Raw genomic sequence first — 21195 nt, 5'->3', positions numbered from 1 at the left:
CATTCTCTACCATAACACTCTCCAAGTCTTATGTGCATCCGACACGACTTGAATACGAATCATAGTCGCATTCAACCATGACGGCGGCTGATATAGGTCGTTACAAACGCTTCGTCCAGTATTTCTGGGATCCCGAGCCAACAAACGATACTGCCTCGCAGTCACCTATTTGGTGTTTAGGAAAAGAATACCCTATTCTGGAAAAGTCACCCACTTCAACCATTACAGACTCCCCTCCCCAGGAAGTACAATATCTACCCGCACAGTCTTTACAAAACAATGAAGTTACAACTCCACCTGATAGTACCGTTGGCAGCCTTGACTCAAGTTCAGGCTACCAAACTTGCGATACAGCCAATGCAGATGGAGGATGGCCATCCGCATTCCTTGATGATTTCGAAGCCAAAATATGGCTCACATATCGATCAAACTTTCCAGCGATAGCTAAGTCGCAGGACCCAAAAGCCTTTTCTGCGATGTCACTATCAGTACGATTGAGGAGTCAACTTGTCGACCAAGGAGGCTTTACATCTGACACAGGGTGGGGTTGTATGATAAGGTCCGGGCAAAGCCTCTTGGCAAATGCATTGCTTACTCTGAGGATGGGCAGAGGTTCGCTCCTTTACCATAACTTTCTTCGGTTCTTGAGCTAACCATGAAATAGAATGGCGTCGCGGGATATCTAGCCACGAGGAACGCAAAATTTTATCTTTGTTCGCAGATGATCCAAGAGCTCCTTACTCTATTCACAAATTTGTCGAACACGGTGCAAGTGCTTGTGGAAAACATCCTGGAGAGTGGTTCGGACCATCTGCTACTGCGCGCTGTATCCAGTAAGAAGACTATTCAAGAGCAATTTGAATAATGACTGATCATCTACAGGGCTTTATCCAATAACCAAGCCAAATCAGAACTGCGTGTATACATCACGGGCGACGGATCGGACGTATACGAAGACACCTTTATGAGTATCGCAAAGCCAAACCACTCAGACTTCACCCCTACTCTCATTCTAGTCGGTACGAGGCTAGGCCTTGATAAGATAACCCCTGTCTACTGGGAGGCACTGAAATACTCCTTACAGATGCCGCAATCTGTGGGGATAGCTGGGTGAGTCACTCCGACTTTCGTTAACATCGTCATATAATAATTTAGTACAGGGGTCGCCCATCTTCCTCGCACTACTTCATTGGTGTGCAAGATTCAGATTTCTTCTATCTAGATCCTCATCAAACACGACCAGCACTTCCGTACAAGGATAATATGGATGACTATACTACAGAGGATGTTGACTCGTGCCACACTCGCCGACTTCGACGACTCCACATAAAGGAGATGGATCCCAGCATGCTTATTGCATTCTTGATACGTGATGAGAACGATTGGAACGAGTGGCGACGGGCCGTTAAGGAAGTACAGGGTAAGGGGGTTATCCACGTTGCAGATACAGATCCGGCATCGTATGGCTTAGGTGGAGAGCGAGATGGAGCTATTGACGAGGTTGAAACATTTGACGACGACGATGACGATACCATATTAGACGCCTAAGGCGCTGGGAAACAATCCATCAAAGGAATTGAGGTATTCAGGGCGTTCGGGGTAGGTGAGCATATAGAGATTAGTCTTAATCCATTTTCATCGCAAATTACAACTTTGATTGGTTTTTTATTGTTTGAGATCTCGTGTGAAAATCGGAATACAAAATTGGTTAATACAAGTTTCAAAAACAATGTTCAAGTTTGATCTAGACGCGCATGTCCTAAGGGCCACGGCAATGAGAACGGAATTCACCAAAACCACTATGGATTTATGCCATTCGATTGTCACCTAACCTTAACATATCATCGAATAGATCAATTTAGAAATGATGAATGGGCTGATTAGTTAGTCTTCAATGTCTGCTTCCAAGGTTAGATCACGGACATTTGAATGGCTGGTCATTGTGACAAGCAAACTCATTAGATTTTGTGCTCAGCGGGGGAGCATGTCTGCCATTTTTTGGAACGCCTCTACATAAAAATAAGGGTATAAAGCTATAGTAAACCATTCCCAATGCTCTAAACTTCATTATTTAGCTCCCATTCCCTATTTCCTCTTTTTTGAATTACCAGCTTTTTGTACGGGTGAGGCGTGGCCAAATTCTTTGATATGGTTGAAGAGTTTGGTCTTTGAGGAGAACGACTCGTGACATGTCATATTGGCACATTTAAACTGGAATCTCATGAGTACCAAGTGACATAAGATTGAGGAGATGATCACTTACATTTTCGCCCTGCAGCCCTGTAGGTTCTTTTTGAGCAGCTTTTTTGGCACGTTTTATTTTCGCTTTCCCAAGAGTTTTCTTTAGAGTAGGACCGCTAGAAGTATCTTGTTCTATATCTTTGGTCGAATCTTGACCAGGGACCAGATCCTTGGTTTCAAGAGAGTGTGCATCTCCTGATACTGCTGCCGCTAGTCTTTCCTCAACTGCTGCTCTGGGTGCGTAATCATCATTTAAGCTGTCGATATCGGAATCATCTTTGACCGGACTATCTAATTTGCCGGCATTCAAGTCGTGATCATATGGCGAGTGTCCCACTTCTTCAAATTTAGTTGCATCATCGATAGCAGACTCAAGCTTCTCATTTTCTGACGCAACTTCAAGTCTTTCGAAACCATCATCAAGGTCGCTACTCTTTGGTTCCCGTGGGGTATCCAAGTGCAAAGATTTGTTCTCTTTGCGCATCTGTTTCTGGATAGCCTGTACGGCCTTGGTATGCTTTTTACTTTTCGTGTGTGCCTCAAATTGGTTTTCGCTTTTGAACGTCTTGTTACAAACAACGCACTCTATTACTTCAACCTCAGAATCTTCAGATGATTCTTCGACTACACCTTCAGATTCGTCCGGATTCGCCCAGTCCGGAACCACATAGCTGTTCATCTTGGCTTGATTCGCCGCTCGTTTACGAGCAGCCTGGGCCGATGCAGCATCCCGCAATATTTTCTGTCTCTCCTCCTGGGTTTGTGAATTCGGAGTGAAGCGGGGATCCCTCTTTCGCGCAAATAGAACGAGATGTCTGACGGCATCATTAAACTCTGCTTTGGCCTCATCCCGGGACCTTTTATTTTCTTTCTCTATCAATCGGCGGGTTGCTCTATCCGGCGCATCTGAGGTCCGGTAGAGGTCTTTCCATGAAAATGACTTCTGCGTAGTAAAGTTCACCCAGGCTCTATAAAAGGATTTGACTACGTCCTCATAGTTATCCTCAGCGCTCCCAAAATCAGGATAATCTACTATTTCAAGGCCATCCCAATCGCATGCTGCGTTCTCCTCTCTCGCAAGAGTTGCGAATGTCTCTCGAAGTATACCAAAGAACCCATTCGGAGCATCCGTGAAGGGGACACTGGAGTCGAATTTTCCAATCAAGCTTATGATATGTGCAGCGCTCGTTATTCGAACATTATCCGCAAAGTCGTCTTCCGCAGGATCACCGCCTCCTAGGATTGATAATCGATGAGAGTCATACCAGGCTCTTTCTTGTGGATCCGACAAGACCTCGTAGGCAGATTGAACTTCGGCAAACTTGGCGGTGGCAGTTTCAACGTTGCCATAATTCCGATCGGGATGAAGTTCCAGCGCTTTTTTCCTGTAGGCCTTCTTGATCCTAGGTACATTCAATCAATCTTAGAATAATGAGTTAAAAAGCAATATCCAAGTTCTTACTCATCATCTGAAGCCTGTCGTTCGACGCCTAACAATTCGTAGTAACATGTTTTCATCACTACCCCGCCATTATTTTGTGCATCCCCACCACGCGATGAAGATTGTTCTGCGCCCATAGAATAGAGGATTGGAATTGATCTATAGATGGTGTTCAAAGTATAGGCAAACAACGGAATCTGCAAGTAGGTCGGTGGGCAATATTGAATTTATTGCGTCTAGATATAATAGTGAGCTTCTTCAATGGTCTGTGTATGAACGTATGAACGTATGAAAGTATGAATGTATGAAATTGGTACCAAAAAACATTCAGTTAGGTACGAGTACCTGGACCCTGCGATGTGTTACTACTAGGTGTGTAGGTACCGTACCTCCGGTACCCGAGCCACCCAAATTTACAAGAATGGCAAATGTATGAATGTGAATCTAATTACATAAGCATCTTGATAGTGGGAAGGGGGAGGGGGGAGGGGGTTGAAATGCTAGACTAGGTAGAGACTAGGTAGATATAAAATTTAATTTTTTCTTCAGATGGCACATGGAAGTATGAAGGAGTGTTGTGATTAGGAGATAAGCTAGTTTGTCTGTACCCAGTAGACATAGTATTAGACAGCACGTGCATGACTAGAAAGCTCGAGGTAGTTGGGATGGCCATTAACATTTGCACAGTTTAGACTCTACAGAGACGAGAGAGAGAGAGAGAGAGAGCAGACCACCGAGACCACCTAGTACTGAATCCATCACCGGTCTCGAGTCGGTCCATGAGTTAGCCGGTAGCATTGCTAGGTGGATACTACTAGGTGCTACCAGGTGCTACCAGGTACTAGGTAGGTACTAGGTAGGTACTGTACTCCATCTCCATTCCCAAGGAGTCAAGAACGGCGAACCGGTGCCCAAAGACTTATTAGTAGTCAGAACCCCCGATGGAGTGAGTACCTTGATCTTGAAGTGAAGTCTCTGCAAGTTCTCTGATGAATTCATATTGAAGCGGACATTACCCGTGTCAAGTGCTTGTCCCTATCTGGATGTCTGATTGGCTACTAGGCATTTTGAACCCAGTCCAGTCACAACTTCAAACGGTCTACCAGGTAAGCTCACATCGATTTTGTTTACTCACTCCACTCACTCCCACGCACTCCTACACATTGTAAATAATTCTGTCTACATATTACGAATACAAAACTTTGGGGAAATCTTCTTCCTCTAGAATATCTTGCTCTTACCTATCAAACTTCTTCATCAGCAATTTGATACCGAAGCTTAAAGCTCTATACCTATTCGCTATCAGCATCCTCAAGAATCCCAACTAACAGTCAAGATAGTCCTTGCCCTGCGGGAAAAATTGTAAATCTTCTCATCGCCATCCCACTCAACCCTTTTAATCTTTTCAAACAATGCCAAATGAATCTTCCTTCCCAATAGCCTTATAGCAGACAGAGCAACAGATTTCCAACATTATTCGACCAATTACATTTTATTGTACTGCATGTCTTTATTATGAAATTTGCCAAAGAATTCAAAGATGCCCTTGCCAGAGAAGGCTTTCCGCCACGCTGGGTAGATTCTGCCATTCCTTATGGTCTGCTCAAGAAATCTCTTAAAAAGGTCGGTCAGAATTTGGCAACGATTAACGAAAGCTAAAGTGACCCAGATTGCGACCGAGTTAGCACAATGCGGTCTGGATCCTGCTGCGCTTGCAAAGTTGAGAGAGATTTCCAGTACTGGTCCTGCTTACTTGTATGATTTCAAGGGTATGACCAACCTTCTACGTTTACGTTGTTCTGCGTAAAGAAACTAATTGAAGAAGGGTCGAAATTCCGGCCCACCCTCATCTTACGGCTTGAACAAGGCGTCACCGTTGATGCTAGGCTGTCAGCTGACACAAGAAGATATCTAGAGGATCTAGTAAATCACCATCGGGATCTTTCAGACGTGTCGCTATCCGATCCCGCTGGCGACGAAGGTGGCCAAATTGTTCTTACGTGAGTGTGTTCTTTTGATTCTTGGGGTATGTCTATATCAGTTGTTGACATGACTTGTAGAGATCTATCGTCAGAGATTGAGGCGGAACGACCTCTTGTTCGGGAAGTCGAAGTGCCTCTTACTTTCGATGCAGAATTCTTTGGTCTTCTGCAGGGAGATGTTGAAAATCTTGATACACTCCAAGACGAGGAACAAAGGGCTCTCGTCACTGAGGTTGGCGATCTTTCAAAAGAGCTCGTTAAGCTCAGCGAGCCTTCAAGGTTCAAAAAGACCGACCAGTATCGGTGGAGAGAATTGTTTGATGTTTACGTACAGGCTGGGATATTCTTTTCGGATCTTGAAAAGGATCACGGTAAGCGTGATAGCGTAGCTGCATTGAAGCGTTTACAGTAAGTATGCACATTTGGTAGGCACGCCGGTACTTGACTAATGATACCTATCGCAGATGGTTCCAGAGTGAAGTAGTTAAGAGAGGTATCGTAGATACATTCAAACTATCCCCTAGCCGTAAAGCATGTACGTATTATACATTCTACTCTTTCCCGAGTGAAGATGCTGACCTCGACAGTGAACCAGTTTATCAGCATTAATGTTACGCTACTCCGAAACCTCCAGTTTCAGGAGATCAACCAAAAAGCTATTGCCAAGATATTGAAAAGTACGTTCTATACTTGTCGAATTCTCATGGTTAATATCTGGGCCCCACGATGACGAGCCCTCTGTCCCATGGAATCGCAGCTAATTTAATTAGAATTTGATAAGAGGACAACACTTGGTGCTAGGCAAACATTCCCCAGACTGATCCAGTCCGACGTTATCATGACGGAATCGATGGCCAGATGTGTATGCGCACAGGTGACACAGGATCTTATTCAGATAGTACCTCAGTTAAGTGATTATACTTGCCCCGTCTGTCTGGCCATAGTGTGGCGACCAATAAGAATGGAATGCAATCATGTTTTGTGTGTTCGATGCACGGTGTTCATGCAGCGGCGTGGGACCAAAGCCTGCCCCTTATGTCGAGACGAAGTGATTTTAAAGGCTGATCAAGGTAATTTTCAACACCCAGATTTTAACAAAGTGGAAGAGTCCCCAGCTGATGCTTATAGATAACATCGATGAAAAACTCTCCAAATTTCTTTTAAGGAATTTTCCCAAAGAAACGAAGGAAAAACAGATTGAGCATGAAACGATAGATGGCAGGGAGAGGTTCGGCATTTACTATACCCATCCTTCGGAGCAAACCCCTTTACAAAGATATTGCACTATCATGTAAAAGGAGCCGTTGGAAAGCACTTGTAGCATTTATCATCTTCAGCGGGAATAGGAATGGCCCAGACAGCACTTTACGGCGTTCAAAGGCGATGACAATGGAAATTATCACTCGGGATGTTTATTAGATAAAGATATGATGCATACAGCAAAGAGCACGATCATTTCTATCACATTCTCCAATACAAAAAGAAACAAGATCCCGATTGTGGTTGTGGTTTTAGTTGTGGTCTTATTAGTTGTGGTTTCAGATGTAATTGTTTATAGCTCGTATGGATTGAACATCATAGCATATCATTGTGAAGAGAGGGGTTATCTATTCTGCTTTGGAGCGGGGTAGGTACTGTAGTTTTGTATGGCAGTATGCGCATTGTGCGGGTGGAGCTGGTATGATGTACTTACTTCAGCCCAGGTACATTTGATAGGCCATGCCACAACAATAAAAAGGAATTCTCGATATCCTCATACAATTCGTACTGTGCTGTGAATTCTTCAAAACAAATCCTTATGGACGCCCAATTCAATTTTTTGAATTCTTATCAATATTCCAGTGATTTTCTTCAAGTATGGCCGGATTTCTTTGGCTCAGGTAGGGTCATACAAAATGATGTTCGTTTCGATCTTCGTCATACATTTCTTTACCTAGGTAGTGACGAGGGAAATACTCATCCTCTAGTGACTTGCCGTCTGAACTATCTGGACTACTAGGTATTTGAACGACTCCGCGCCAGTCCTAAGCATTCTCAAGTTTCACGACCCTCGACTTTGAAAACATAATTATTCCAATTTATTTGAAGTGACGCATCGATCAGATTCGAGAGGTGAATTGCAGAGCACAACTACGACTGCCAAATTGGCATTTCATTCTTTGCGATGACTCCTAACGATTCTGCAAGCCGAGGTTTTACTTTTGAAATTCTTCCCGATGAGATTGTGCAACAAATACTCTACTTCAGTTCTCCGCACGATACTCTCACGAATATCCAACTTGTTTCAAAGCGATTCAATCGCCTGGGCAATGAGCCATTACTTTGGCGATATCACTGTCGCGTTCACTTCAAGTACTGGGATGCGAGACATGACGTCTTCCAAAAGTTTGCCGGTATTGTAGGAGATGTGAATTGGAAAGGCTTATATATACATCGGGAAAACGTAGATATAAGAACGACAAACGCTTTGAATGGTCTTCTCGAGAGTCGAGCTAATCGTATTGTGAACTTCGAAGAAATTGGACGTTTTGGATATGATGCAAAAGATGCGCTTTTGCGACACAGTCGCATGCGTGGCGATGATTATCTTGCTAGAAAGTAAGCTATTTAACCCGCAGATAGTTTCTTTTCTAATATATACATATATAGGTACTATGCTTGTGCAGTGCTTGACTTTCTTCATCGCTCGAAAGCTCTCGCAGTATGGTCGAAGCTTGCTAGGGGCGAGGAGGTATCCCTGGAAGCAGCACTGGGAGCTTACGATATGTTTGTTCTACATGACAACATCGGTGATTTTCAGGAGGTATGCATGTTCCTCTATATTGCTGTATGTGTGTGAATGTTATCTAACGCATTGGCATAGGTCTCCGATATTCTTGACGACCTTGCCGCTCGTGTTCGAACTGACCATCCAAAATTCGATTATATGTCTACTCGACAACAAGCCCTCGCAGTTGTTACGTTTCTGCGCGACCGTAACCTTTTAGGTCTCAGTAATGAACTCAACTATCGCAATTTACAAAATAACTATATTAGCCTAGCACTGCAGGAGCCAGAGCATTCTTCGTTGCCACTGGTCTCTGTCGCGATATTTTGTGCGGTAGCTCGAAGAACTGGACTTGATGCTAGGGTCTGTGGTATGCCGAGTCACGTATATGCTATGGTTCTCCCAAAGCCTTCTATAGACCTCGATGACAAGCCACTTAAACAGAAGGACAGCGCCGTGGAACCCATGTATTTAGATCCTTTCCGATCAGCATCAGAAATCCCATTGGAAAATCTTCAGCGATTGTGGACGGCTTGGGGTGTCCGAGGAGTGTCATTCTCCGAATTCGTCGCGGATTCTTCTGCTACCAACAATGTTGTGCTTCGCACGACTAGAAATATAGTTACAACCATTCGAGAGTTCCCCTATATACGAAGTCGTCCCGCACAAGACCCATCCCTCGTGACTACTAGATTACAAAGTGTGCCATTGTTGGAAATGGACCATGCAATATACTCAGTCACCTGGGCAAGCTTTCTTTTAAACCCAACCCCAATACCTCCTGGTCATAACCAGCATCAATTAGTACCCATGCTGATGGCTAAATTCGAGAAATCCTTCCCGGAAGACGTCGGCCTTATCGAAGAATATATCCTTTCATCATACAATAGTTCAAGTAACGAGTACTCCGAACTAGTCGAGGAACTGAGAGTAATTCGCACGGTAGACTCCACTCCGAGGCAAGTACGGACTCGCAACAAATCTAATGGAACGGATCGGGTAAAATTCAGGATTGGGCAAGTATTTCGCCACCAAAGATACGGCTACACAGGAGCGATAATTGGCTGGGATGTTGGATGTCACATGGGCTCCAATTGGATAGCGCAGCACCAGATCGATTCTTACCCAGGAGGTAGGAACCAAAGCTTCTATCATGTACTGTAAGTAGCCCTACGATGTGCCGTGAAGAGTGGAAGCGCTTACGAATTCAACAGTGTAGAAGATGCTAGCTTACGTTATGTGGCTGAGGACAACATAGAGATCGTTGCTCAGCCGGACTTGACATCGTTGATGATAGTGGCGGGACAATACTTCAAGCGATATGATCAGGAAAACTGTCAGTTTATTGCGAATTTCAGAGACGAATATCCTGATGACTAGGGTTGGTATGTACATATATTACTACAATTGGACTTTCTGTAAGATTGAACAGCCAACAGGTTCTAATACTTAATTTATATCGCTTGAACTTCGTCTATGATCCCTTTTAGAATTCCCTTATCAGCTAGGCTTTTTAATGTACGATAGACTATTGGCGTGTGGTCTTTCTTCCGTCTCGCTGCCTGCTCATTCTCTTCGTTAATCAATGCCAATTCTTCTCTATAGGCGATGCGTAGTGCCTTTTGGTCGGAAACCCACTGCTGCTGTAGGCGAAGAAGGGCGCTCGCATTAGTACTCTCTCGCTCGAGTATATTGCATGTGCTCTCGGGAAGTGCTGTATCGTGAAGTAGTTCGTCTGTGACACCAAATTCCTCCGAGGGCCCTCTCATGAGTTCGGAACCATCAACCTGATTGAAGTCATTCCAATCAGACATCTGGTGTGCCAGCAAAGCCTCAACACGCTTTATAGCGTGGATATTCTGGGCGAGTTCTAATGGAATTATCCGAAGAGGACTTCTACACAAAGACAAAAGGTTAAACTGCAAATCATCACCGTACTTCATAATCTGTTCATAGATACTGGCACGAGCAACGGAAATCCAGTCATCATTACACGGCCCTTTAAATCGTCAGTATTATTCGACCAGTTGCTGTTTTCACCTACCTAGAGTGACTGGTTGACGTTGCAAGCCATCGAGTCTCCACACAACGCCCTCTACTGGAACGAATGCAACAAAATGAAAACCTGACTCCGCGTCTGACCTGGACTTGCTTCTTCCAGAGTTCTTTTTCGTTTTCCTCTTTTTCTTCCAAGCTGACACCTCATTCGAAATAGCTAAGTCTGCATTCAAAATATCCATTCTTCGAGCGAATGTATTATGAATGTTTCGGATAAACTCATTCTGACTGAGTTTCTGACCTCGGTATGCTGGTTTTAGAAACTGAGTGTCTTCCTTGAAACCGCGAATACCGTCCCCTAGATCAAGATTCGGGACGTTCATAACAATGTTCAGAAGGGCAATAGTAGCACAGGCGTTATGTGTAGTCTACATTCTGTTAGTCAATTTCTCATCAAGGTCTTGCTTGGGCTTGCCTAACTTGATTGGCAAACCAAATGTGGTTCGGACATTTTCGAGGTGTTTCTTCATCCTCCGAGTCATCCTCTATGTATTTGAATAGGAAGACTAATCCATACACTGGTTTCCTTGGGAAATGTCAATTTGGGTTTCAAGTATTGGTGGAAGCGGAAATTTTCATACCGTAGATACTGTAACATTTCGTCCTCCAGGCCAAGAACCTCCTGGATCTTGACATCCTTGACACCATACTCTCGTAATATGTAATTAAAAAGTGCCTAGCAAACAATGTATGTCAACTTAAAGAATCCCACCACCCCGAAAAGCAACTTACTGGATCACTCTCTAACTCACACCATCCCTTCCAAGACTTACGCTCGTCATCCGTTAAGGGCTTTAGTGCATCATCGAGGATCTCAGACTCTGGTCTCTTGATGTTTTGGCTAGAACGTTTGAGGCGACTTGTCGTAAGACCCATTGATTCACTTTCTATCTTTTGTGTTCCCGTGCCATTGCCACATCTGTCCGTATAGTCCCCACTTGGAGACTTGGACCTCTTTTGATTCCTCGAGGAACGTCTTCTTGAGCCAACATCAGAAGCTGTAGATTGTATTGAACAGTCCTCTGATACCGGAGAGCCATTCATCATTTGATCGATCTAATTGAGGAACCTTGAGACGGCAAAGTGATTGAAGAAATGACCAAACTTTGAGCTTCAGAGTGAAGTGCTGAATTTGTGTAATTCAGAAAATTGAAGGAAGGAAGGAAGGAGTGGGTTGAAAGTATCGGGATACCAAATTATGGGGCTCAAGAAGATCAGTACGTAGTGGTGAAGAAAGGTACCTAGCCAGGTCGATAAATGTAAGGTAGAAAGATCACTTTGTGTTGTGTGTCATGACCTGGGTAGTACTTGATTCACTTGATTTGGGCAAGGAATTAGGTGTAAATGACTATTAGGGAGACAAGCAGATAGTTAGGAAAGAAAGGATTTCTTTTTGGTTATCAATCCTGGATTTTATATAGAGAAGCCATTTGAATCCTTTGCATTTCTCATGTGTGAATTGTTAACTGCACTTGCTCGGGTCAATTGACCTTATGTTCTTTGCTATTCCAATAATGTTAAAAGAGATAAATTGATATAGGTAGATGTAGCTAGACGTCCTGGATGCGACAAGAAGAACACATGTCCATCTACACCTAAGCTGGCATGGGCTTGGACGAGGATACTAGAGCTGTATGGACGTACGGTAATCATGGACAAAATACTAGGTAAATCGTACACTAGGGAAATGTCTAGAGATAGACGGTTGTTGGTAACTACCTACCTACCTACTCTTTTCGAAGTTTCACATCAAATTAACTAACCATTGTTATATTGACTTGGAAGCTTTATCATGTTCAAATTTTATCTACCCAAATCAATATCATATAATAATAAGATACATAAAGTTATCAGATTTACCTGATGCCAATTTACCATTACCATGAAAGTGGTCAAAGCTTTGGAAATGCTGGCGCTGGAAACAACAAAAATTCACAAAATTCAAAAACGCGTCCCACAAGGAACTTCACTCGCGACTCTAGGCAAATTCTGTGCTTTGAGAGGAAACTTGGATTCTTCACATTTCGAATGTACGGTACCTATTCCTTTACATAAATAGCTACAATAATCTATCTCTTTCAGCTTCATCTCCCTCTTCATTCTCCTTTTCTTTTCTTATTAACTTTCGCGAATAGCTTGCCCACTCAATACAGCTTATTGTTTGACACGATTTCAACGAATAACCCCCCCTCTCAACTTTGGCCTCCAACGACTTTCGTCAAGATATAAAGAATGCAATGATTATAAAGCTTCTACACAATGAATGGGACTCCTAGAATGCGTTCTGGCTTTCCGCCTACTCCTGGCAGTGGCCAAAGAAATCCGACGGGACGAGTAACATCCCCATTGCGGGATCTTCCAACGGCTTCGCCTGCTGCGATAGAATCCGATGCGCCATTGATACCGGTAGAGCTCATTGATGCTCCTAGCCAGCGCATGTATGTTACGGGACTGTATGGCTTGCTACTTGTATGGCGTTTATATGATTGGTGGCAGTTGGTAGAGGATGAATCAGAGTCTTTCCCATTATTCATGAAATGGGTAATGCTGGACGCACTCTTTTTGTACTGGGTACCCAAACTACGAATACCGTGGTTGGAGTGGTCACAATGGACATCTCATGTAGCTTTTGGGCTGCATGCTATCTTTGATTTCGTTCTAATGTTCAGAATTGGCGTAAGTGGTCCCTGATTCTGTTTTGGTGACGATAAAGCTAATTCGAAAAGCTTCCACTACAAGGATGGGTTCTACTTCTTACGAAGACCTTTTTCGACAGCGAACTCGCTATTTCAGAGAACAGTGTTCGGCCTGCCACCATTTTACACAACTCATCTTTGATTATGGGTAGGCAAATTATCAATATATTGCCAGAGGGGTACGTCTTGACCAAGGTCATATAATTCACAACTTGCTATATCGTACTAATATATAACAGATCAGCGACATTGAATCCGGATGGTCTCCCATTCTGTTTAGATAGTAGTCGTCCTTCTGTCAAGCTCCCGATGTATTTTAACCAGACCAAACCTGTACACATTGAACTATTACGCTTCGACTTCGATACAAATGCAAACGAAACGATAGAGCTGAAGAAAAGAGACATGAAGAACGTTCGAAAGATGGATGATGAGCCAAACGTTTATACGCTTGACTACATTGTGAAGAAACCAGGATTATACAGGCTTCACAAGATTATAGATCAGTCGAAGCTCGAAGTACAGCGGAGAATGTCTGATACGCTTGTTGTAGGATGCCCTAAAGCCATCATCAGATCCACGAGCTCAGACAAGTGTCTAGGAGATCTTTCCGACCTCTCTATCGAGCTTGAGGGAACAGCCCCGTTGAAGATTGTGTATGGACGTACCATCAACGACAAAGATCGCAGTTTCCACTTCCAGAGTAATCAACCAGAAAACTTCGTCTCGCCGCTGCTGGGTTCAACTAGGCCCAGCACATTGCTTACCCTAGGAAATCAGGATGTTTCGTGGGGACAAGCTAGAAAGGTTGTTATTCCATTGAATGAATCTATGACCCCCAGCGGTTTGTGGTTATACTCGATCAATGAGATTCACGACGCTACTGGAAATGTCGCAAACTTCACGCTTATTGGTGAAGATGGAGAGCTCATCTATCCCAAGAACACACACATGGAACAGAGTCTTACAGTCCATGAGAGGCCCCTTGCAAGGCTCTCAGGCTGTGATTCCAGGAGTCCACTTATGGTTGCTATCGGCCAATCTACACAACTTCCGGTAAAATATGCATCGCCTGGCCGAACACCAGACGACACTTCTCATACTCTGACATACAAGTTCTCTCCCCTTGACACTCTGACCGCCGCGGGTGATCATGGCAGCGAGGTGACTTTTGAGGAATACTCTGCCCGCAGTGCCCACCAATCGCCAAATATCCGCGAACCAGGTCTTTATACCCTGGTGGGCGTTAAGAGCAAATTCTGTGAAGGTGAAGTCAGGGAGCCTGCTTCTTGCTTACTGCTGAATCCACCCGAGCCGCAGCTGTCTATAAGCGCCGAGAATATCAACGACAAGTGTGCTGGCAATTCCATTGGCTTGCTTGTTGACCTTGACCTAATAGGCACTCCGCCGTTCGTAGTAAGGTACAACATCATTACAAAGAGTGGTCTGAAGCATGAATCCGTGAAAGTATCTGGATTGCGACACCAACTGGAGCTTAAGCCGCGCGATGCAGGTCATTTTAAATACCAGTTTACCTCTGTGGACGATGCCGTTTACAAGAACCACAAATTGAATAGCAATGATTTAGTTTTGGAGCAGGATGTGAAGCCACCGGCTTCAGCCTATCTTAGACGGCCTGCAGGTGATATTGACGCATGCATCGAAGAGCCTGTGGAGATGAATGTGGAGCTCTCTGGCGAACCACCTTTTACCTTGGAATACGAGATTGTTCATGACGGAAGACGTCGAAAGCAAAAGGTCACTGGAATCGAAAGCGACATCTACAAGATAAAGACGGATCCTTTGATCACTGGTGGAGAATATTCTCTCGCTCTTGCAAGCGTTCAGGACAAGACAGGTTGCAAGATATTCCTTAACGGCGAGGTCAAATTTATGGTGAGACACCAAAGACCCCGAGTTGCTTTCGGTCACCTGGATGGCAAGCATAAGATTATGACCATCGAGGGCACCAACATCCCGCTACCTCTTCGCTTGACTGGTCAGCCTCCTTGGAGCATCAAATACCGAAATGTAAATGATGATTCTGGTAAGATTTTGGAGAAGATTGCTATGTCGACCAATGATGCGGTTAAGGTGGATGCTCGTGGTACATACGAATTACTTGATGTAAATGATAATCAGTGTCCCGGGACAGTCGATCCCAAGGCATCCTTATTTGAGGTTGATTGGCTTCCAAGACCGAAAATTAAAGTTGCTGATAATTCGGCTCTTGTGCTGGACGGTGAGAAATATGTTAAGCATGAAGTATGCGAAGGTGATATAGATGCAGTCGAGGTCAATCTTATTGGTAAGCCAAGCTACTCGTCCAAGGTCATATCTGACTCGGCTAACAATTCACAGGTTCCCCTCCTTACCACGTCAAGTATGAGATTCGTCACAAGCCAGAATATGGCTCGGCATCTATCAGTAACAAAGAGTTTGACGCAGGTCTCGGACTTTCAACAGTTTCCATGGACACAATCAAGCCTGGTCTTTATGAATATAAATTCTCGGAGCTTTCTGACAACCTTTATGACCATGACTCGAAGAAGTTTTCGCCGCTCATCATTGAGCAAAAAGTCAACAGGAAGCCAGCTGCAAATTTTATCAAACCAGGACAGTCATATAAATATTGCAAGGAAGAGCTCGCCGGAGACGAGGTCATTCCTATTAAACTCGAGGGCATTCCTCCCTTCTACCTTGAAATCGACATCAAACATCAGAGTAGTGCGAGACCAGAAACTGTCAAGATTGCCAACATCGATTCCAACCATTATGATTTCCGGATACCTCACCGAGTGTTGTCGCTAGGCATTCATCAAGTCAGTGTACGCAAGATTCGTGACTCCAGAGGGTGTCAGCAAAAAACAGAACATGGTGCTCCTCATGTACAAGTGCAGGTTTACGACGTTCCTACTATTCATCCCTTGGAGTCTCGTACAGACTACTGTGTGGGTGAACGAATCGGGTACACATTATCGGGCACAGCACCTTTCGAAATTTACTATACTTTTGAGAACGTGCAAAGGAAAGCAAAATCACCAAATACTAGTTTCAGACGTATTGCCGAGAAGCCAGGCAACTTCACAATAACTGCTATATCGGATAAGGCCAGCGAATGTAAAGCAAAGACTGAGATCACAAAGATTATCCACCAAATGCCCAGCGTCAAGATCAGTAAAGGAAGACAGGTGGAAGTTGATATTCACGAAGGTGGACAAGCTGAACTGCTATTCGAATTCTGGGGCGTACCACCTTTTGAGTTCACATACACAAGAAGTACGAACGCGAAGAAGGGCCAGAAGTCTCATGTGCTGGAGACCAGACATGAGATTTCATATGAACACAGCAAGACGATACAGTCTTCGCAGGAAGGTACTTACGAAGTAGTGGCCATTAAGGATCAATTCTGCTCCTTCTCGACACAAAAAGCGGATGGAAAGAGTGGGCAGAAGTTACTTCAGTATTAAAATGGGGTGAACTTGATGATGCATAGCGCGGCGTTAGGGTAAATTGTATTTAACGGAGAAATATTGTAATGTCATGAATGGCAATAGACAGATCAGCTTCATAAGTTGAAGCTCCAGTATCCCAACTTTTGTCTTATATGAACTTTTCACGTGTACAAATCCTAACATGCCACTGTCAAGATCACTCTCTTTCCAATTCTTTTAAATAATCGACGTCAAACCTAAATCTCTTTCCTTTGTTCCAATCTAGTCCCCAATCAATATCCCCGGCCTCCACTTTCACTGCCTTCAAAGCTCTCAGTCCGTCCAAGATCTCTTTTTTCTGTTCCAACGTGTAAGTCTGCGGGGGCTCTTGCCACCCAATCCTCAAAATTTGAAGGTCAGCCCCTGCTAACCATTTCCTCAATTTCTTAATTCCTTTAGTTACTTCTATTAGTCTCGCCTCCGCTTCGAAGTCATCGGGTTTCTGTTTTCGTTTCTCGCTACCAAGTTGGATAGAGAGGGATAAATTCCGAATAGACGAGGTGAGGAACGAGGAGAGAACTGAATTGGAGCGTTGCGTTTTGTGTGTCCAGATATTGTAGTCGGCGATTACAGAGATAGTTTGAAGGGAGTCGCCGTAAAATGTTGGGAGCGCTTCGTGATATATTTGGCGATTGAGATGTAGAACGGCGACTTCGAAAGCGCGAGAAAGATAAATATGAGATTGGAGTTGGCGAGGATGGGGGCCAAGGCGAGGATCATTGGAAGGAGGTGTCAGCAAATGACGATAGATTAGTTGGCGGATTTCGACTGGCATACGTAGGAGTGAGGGAAGGATCTCGGGCGAAGGGATCTCATTCAAATCATTATGGATTTCCGCACCGAAATCGACTCTTGGCACTGCATTGGAAAGTGATTGAGTATATTGTTGCAGAGTAAGAAAGTGGGTACGGAGGTCGGATTTGCGGAGCGACCAGACAGCATCTTCTGAGATGGTGAGAACTTGTTCGATTGTAGGTGCCCGCTGTGATATCTTTGCAGCAGCTATACTTGCGGCTGTGCAGATACGTTTGGGTTTCAAATCTTCGGAAGAGTGTGATTTGTGATTATAGGTTCGCTTCAGCGGGGCAGCTGAAGATGCCATTCTCAAATCGTCATCTGCCGAAGCACAAAGATTGGTTGGTATGCTCGGAAGGTTACATGGATAGATAATAGTTCGCTTAGCGATTGAGATAAGATAAGTAGATCAATCTCAAAGCACCGGCCCGAGCGGCCCTTGTTTTATTTAGTCTTGTGTCCCCGCCTTACCATAAGGCTGAATATATCATTGATCCACTTCATGAACGTCGCAAAGGCTTTTAAATATGATGAATTGAGTCAAGTTCCATAATTCCCGAAATGAACCAATCCTCTGATACTTCTCCGATCGATTCGTGTCCATCTTTCCTTACTATTCCCTCAAAGCCACATGCTCCTATATCTTACACCTTCTTTCCACGTGCATCTTCTTCAACCCTCTCAGAATCGAATGTCCCACTACACCACATCCTTGTTGTCTTTATAAATGGACTCGGTCTTCCCGCTTCCTCATGGGAGTCATGCATATCAGTTTTTCGATCTCGTACCAAGAAAACCCCACCACTCTTGACATTTGACCGTTATGGGCAAGGACTGACTACTGCAAGAGATCCTCTAGATGATGGAAATGGTTATGGGCATGATTTCATGGACGCTGCAAATGATCTCCACGAAATCATTCTAGTTATTGCTAGTAAGAAACTTGGACTTGAGAAGACCGATGTCGAAAATGGGAGACTGAGTGTAATATTCGTGGCTGCCTCAGTTGGAGTAAGTACTTTGTGACATTGTTTTTCGCCCTGTCTACGAATTATATAACCTCAAAATAATGTTTCTACCAGGTTCCCATAGCCCGTCTCTATATACAGTTCCATCCATTCATTTGCGCCGCGCTCATCGCACTTGACTCCAACATCGCCAACGTAAATTATAGCGATTTCCTCCCAGATCCTTTGTCCCCCACCTTCGACCCCTCTACCGTACTCGCACCAGACTGCTCACTTCACCAATACATTGAAGCGCGCACGCGATTGACAAGTGTGTTTGATTTGTCCGTCCCAAACTCTGAATCCATGGATCGACGACCTGGTCCAAAATTACTCCCCAATGCTGATAACCCTAAACTTATTGGTGCAGATGGAAAAGGTCCGTGGCTTACAATTGTAGGGCATGATCCAGTCACGTTTGCAGAAGTGAGTTTGGAAAGGATGGGAACACCTAAGAGTATGAGTATGAGGTTTACGAATCCGTAAGTTTGTATTGTTACAGTGCTCTTGGCGGGAACGTTTGACTAATCAACGTTGTGGAGATACTGGGCCATGTATAATGCCGGCCTGGTGAGTATCACAGATGAAGATCGATGTGAGGGTGTGAAGATCGCGAGTGGCTGTGGTCACTTTATACAAATTGATGATCCAGATCTCGTTGCTGAAGAAATTAAGGTTATTCTCAAAAAAATTGATTTAGCATGAATGAGTATTTGAATTGGAGTTAAATGAATGAACAAGACTAGCTACTACACGAGATGTCTGACCGCCGAGCTGCTGCTTTCCGCCTGCCATTTGTACTCGTGCATCAATGCCAACCCAAATGCAATCATTACTTTCTAGTTTCATACTACCCAGTTGTGCAAAATTGCCAATTTTCCAAGAACAATTGAGGAAAATGAGAAATGAAAAGTATTTCACATGATACTGGATACACCTGCTCTCATACAGTGGAAGCATGTAACTTGACTTTAACACCGTTGGCGGAGGAAACTGTGAGTTTGACTTCATGTTTCACGACTGGGTCCGTTGCCATATCTCGAATTCTATCAAACCTTTGGAGAAGTCTTACAGTAACATAACCGGCTTCATTCAAGGCAAATTGCTGCCCGATACAAATCCTTGCACCGCCATTAAACTTTTCAACGTCAGTGATTAGTCTCGGACGGGAAAAGAGCTGAATCCAAACTTACAGGTAAAAACTCCCATCCCATCTCTCAGGTCGAAACTCCTCAGCGTCATCACCCCATATATCCTTTCTACGATGCATGACGAAAACACTGTATTCGACTATTGGCCCTTTTGGAATAAAGACTTTCGATTTTCCATCCTTTCCACCGCCATGTGGTAGGGTCGTGTCCTTGTTTGCTTGTCTCACGCTAAAAGGTACAAGTGGATAAACTCGCAAAGCTTCATTCAAACAATGTTGGAGATATCGGCAATTTTTGAGGTCCGTGAAGTTTATTTTCAAAGGATTTTCGTATGTTCCAAAGTTTTCGATAACGATATTGCGCAGCTTTTGGTATTGATTGGGATTTTGAGCGAATAAAAGAAACAACCATCCTAGTAACGAGGCCGTCGTGTCTCTACCTGCTAGCATTAAATGTAAGCACTGAGAACGAAGCTCAATTGGATCTTGTGTTTCCTTTGCAAGGGCGTCCAGGTATATATATCTCTTCTTGGTGGCGGTTGAATCATCTTTGTCTTGATCTTTGGCCAGTGAGTTTCTATCAAGAGCAAGCTGAACAAAATAATCGACATATTCGTTGCATTTGTTGCAAGAATTCCTGAAGTCTTTGCTGGTGACCAGCCAATAATTATCAGCAAAACGGCCACGAGTATAAACCCAAGATAAAGCGTTGTCAAACTCGGCCGCAAAATCTATTCTGGTACCCGAGGCTTTTGATTGATTTTCTGGTAGATTGAGAAGCTGGGTATTAGCAGACCTAAAAACATTGTTGGCTTAGTTATAATTGTACATCATCAAAGATTATTGCATACCGCCCCCGGAACATTGGGGGGAGAGTGCAACGCGACTGCGATAAAGATTCTACCTACTGTCCAAGTAGAACTTCTGTTGCAGAGTCCATGGTCAATCGAAAGAAAAGAACTTGTAGATCGGTCTCTTCGGTCCAGTCACCCTGAAGTCTGGTATCTATAGCTCTCATCAAGTTCTGGACATGCTTCTCCTCCAACTCGAAATCACTCATCTGATCCCGATTGAACTGGGGTCTCATCATATCCCTTGTTACCTTCCATTCGTGACCATCTTGTGTAAATATGCCTTTCCCAAGCATAGGCCAGAGGGCCCCTATCCGCACTGGCCCTAGATCAAAGTCGGCAAATTGTGTCGCTAAAACAGCCTTTACATTTTCAGGATCTACTGTAAAAGACTCGACGTATTCATGATTGAATACTTGAATGTTATGCTAAATTTTTCGACATTTCTTTTCTTTGAAGGAGGGTTGGGAAGTACTTTCCACGATTGGCCTCCAGAGCTATCTTAATGGTATCAAGACCGAAAGGCCAACGGCTGATAGTGTCTTTCGGTACTGGCTCTTGACACTCGAATTTGCGCAGTTTGGCAGAACATATGTGTGATTTGTATATCCTGTTCGCAAGGAAAATAGAAGAAGAGGAAGAAAGCTACCCAGATACTTATAGAAGCCATATCTCCAATGTGTAGCAAAGATACAGTTTCGAATAAGTTGTAT

General features: G+C 44.0%; 9 protein-coding genes across 9 annotated transcripts; 5 read left to right on the top strand and 4 right to left on the bottom strand.

Moving 5' to 3' along the window:
* Positions 1-77: 77 nt before the first annotated feature.
* EAE97_009742 (uncharacterized protein) lies at positions 78-1548 on the top strand (the record flags this gene model as incomplete). Its single annotated transcript, XM_038880257.1, has 4 exons — positions 78-612; positions 665-833; positions 883-1110; positions 1161-1548. 4 exons carry the CDS (start codon positions 78-80, stop codon positions 1546-1548), a joined length of 1320 nt encoding a protein of 439 aa, XP_038728963.1.
* Positions 1549-2085: 537 nt separating this feature from the next.
* On the bottom strand, positions 2086-3819 carry EAE97_009741 (uncharacterized protein; the record flags this gene model as incomplete). The annotated part of the gene is made up of 3 exons (XM_038880256.1): positions 2086-2211; positions 2264-3644; positions 3704-3819. The coding sequence occupies 3 exons, from the start codon at positions 3817-3819 to the stop codon at positions 2086-2088; spliced, it is 1623 nt and encodes a 540-aa protein (XP_038728962.1).
* Positions 3820-5197: 1378 nt separating this feature from the next.
* Positions 5198-6959, top strand: EAE97_009740 (uncharacterized protein; the record flags this gene model as incomplete). The annotated part of the gene is made up of 8 exons (XM_038880255.1): positions 5198-5305; positions 5352-5451; positions 5508-5682; positions 5743-6072; positions 6129-6199; positions 6252-6341; positions 6435-6734; positions 6793-6959. The coding sequence occupies 8 exons, from the start codon at positions 5198-5200 to the stop codon at positions 6957-6959; spliced, it is 1341 nt and encodes a 446-aa protein (XP_038728961.1).
* An 869-nt stretch (positions 6960-7828) lies between these two features.
* On the top strand, positions 7829-9811 carry EAE97_009739 (uncharacterized protein; the record flags this gene model as incomplete). Its single annotated transcript, XM_038880254.1, has 4 exons — positions 7829-8262; positions 8314-8467; positions 8528-9591; positions 9646-9811. The coding sequence occupies 4 exons, from the start codon at positions 7829-7831 to the stop codon at positions 9809-9811; spliced, it is 1818 nt and encodes a 605-aa protein (XP_038728960.1).
* A 74-nt stretch (positions 9812-9885) lies between these two features.
* On the bottom strand, positions 9886-11536 carry EAE97_009738 (uncharacterized protein; the record flags this gene model as incomplete). Its single annotated transcript, XM_038880253.1, has 5 exons — positions 9886-10430; positions 10476-10857; positions 10910-11015; positions 11071-11165; positions 11222-11536. 5 exons carry the CDS (start codon positions 11534-11536, stop codon positions 9886-9888), a joined length of 1443 nt encoding a protein of 480 aa, XP_038728959.1.
* Positions 11537-12748: 1212 nt separating this feature from the next.
* On the top strand, positions 12749-16655 carry EAE97_009737 (uncharacterized protein; the record flags this gene model as incomplete). The annotated part of the gene is made up of 4 exons (XM_038880252.1): positions 12749-13165; positions 13216-13364; positions 13425-15493; positions 15547-16655. 4 exons carry the CDS (start codon positions 12749-12751, stop codon positions 16653-16655), a joined length of 3744 nt encoding a protein of 1247 aa, XP_038728958.1.
* Positions 16656-16836: 181 nt separating this feature from the next.
* On the bottom strand, positions 16837-17781 carry EAE97_009736 (uncharacterized protein; the record flags this gene model as incomplete). The annotated part of the gene is made up of 1 exon (XM_038880251.1): positions 16837-17781. One exon carries the CDS (start codon positions 17779-17781, stop codon positions 16837-16839), a length of 945 nt encoding a protein of 314 aa, XP_038728957.1.
* A 184-nt stretch (positions 17782-17965) lies between these two features.
* Positions 17966-19194, top strand: EAE97_009735 (uncharacterized protein). Its single transcript, XM_038880250.1, has 3 exons — positions 17966-18485; positions 18557-18963; positions 19024-19194. Exons 1-3 carry the CDS (start codon positions 18036-18038, stop codon positions 19184-19186), a joined length of 1020 nt encoding a protein of 339 aa, XP_038728956.1. The 5' UTR covers positions 17966-18035; the 3' UTR covers positions 19187-19194.
* Positions 19195-19331: 137 nt separating this feature from the next.
* On the bottom strand, positions 19332-20888 carry EAE97_009734 (uncharacterized protein; the record flags this gene model as incomplete). Its single annotated transcript, XM_038880249.1, is given in 5 exon segments — positions 19332-19418; positions 19431-19641; positions 19675-20427; positions 20540-20864; positions 20876-20888. The coding sequence occupies 5 exon segments, from the start codon at positions 20886-20888 to the stop codon at positions 19332-19334; spliced, it is 1389 nt and encodes a 462-aa protein (XP_038728955.1).
* Positions 20889-21195: the final 307 nt, after the last annotated feature.

The sequence above is a fragment of the Botrytis byssoidea genome (assembly GCF_014898295.1).
Source record: "Botrytis byssoidea strain MUCL 94 chromosome Unknown BBYS_023, whole genome shotgun sequence".
Taxonomy (NCBI): Eukaryota; Fungi; Ascomycota; class Leotiomycetes; order Helotiales; family Sclerotiniaceae; genus Botrytis; species Botrytis byssoidea.
The sequence above is the reverse complement of the archived record's forward strand: the minus strand, read 5'-3'. Positions and strand labels throughout refer to the sequence as shown.

What these genes read in the sequence shown, in the direction of transcription:
- EAE97_009735 (XM_038880250.1), top strand. Translation starts at nt 18,036, where the DNA reads ATGAACCAATCCTCTGATACTTCTCCGATCGATTCGTGTCCATCTTTC. An exon ending in TCGTGGCTGCCTCAGTTGGA is followed by an intron (nt 18,486 to 18,556) that starts GTAAGTACTTTG and finishes TGTTTCTACCAG; the next exon opens with GTTCCCATAGCCCGTCTCTA. An exon ending in AGTATGAGGTTTACGAATCC is followed by an intron (nt 18,964 to 19,023) that starts GTAAGTTTGTAT and finishes AACGTTGTGGAG; the next exon opens with ATACTGGGCCATGTATAATG.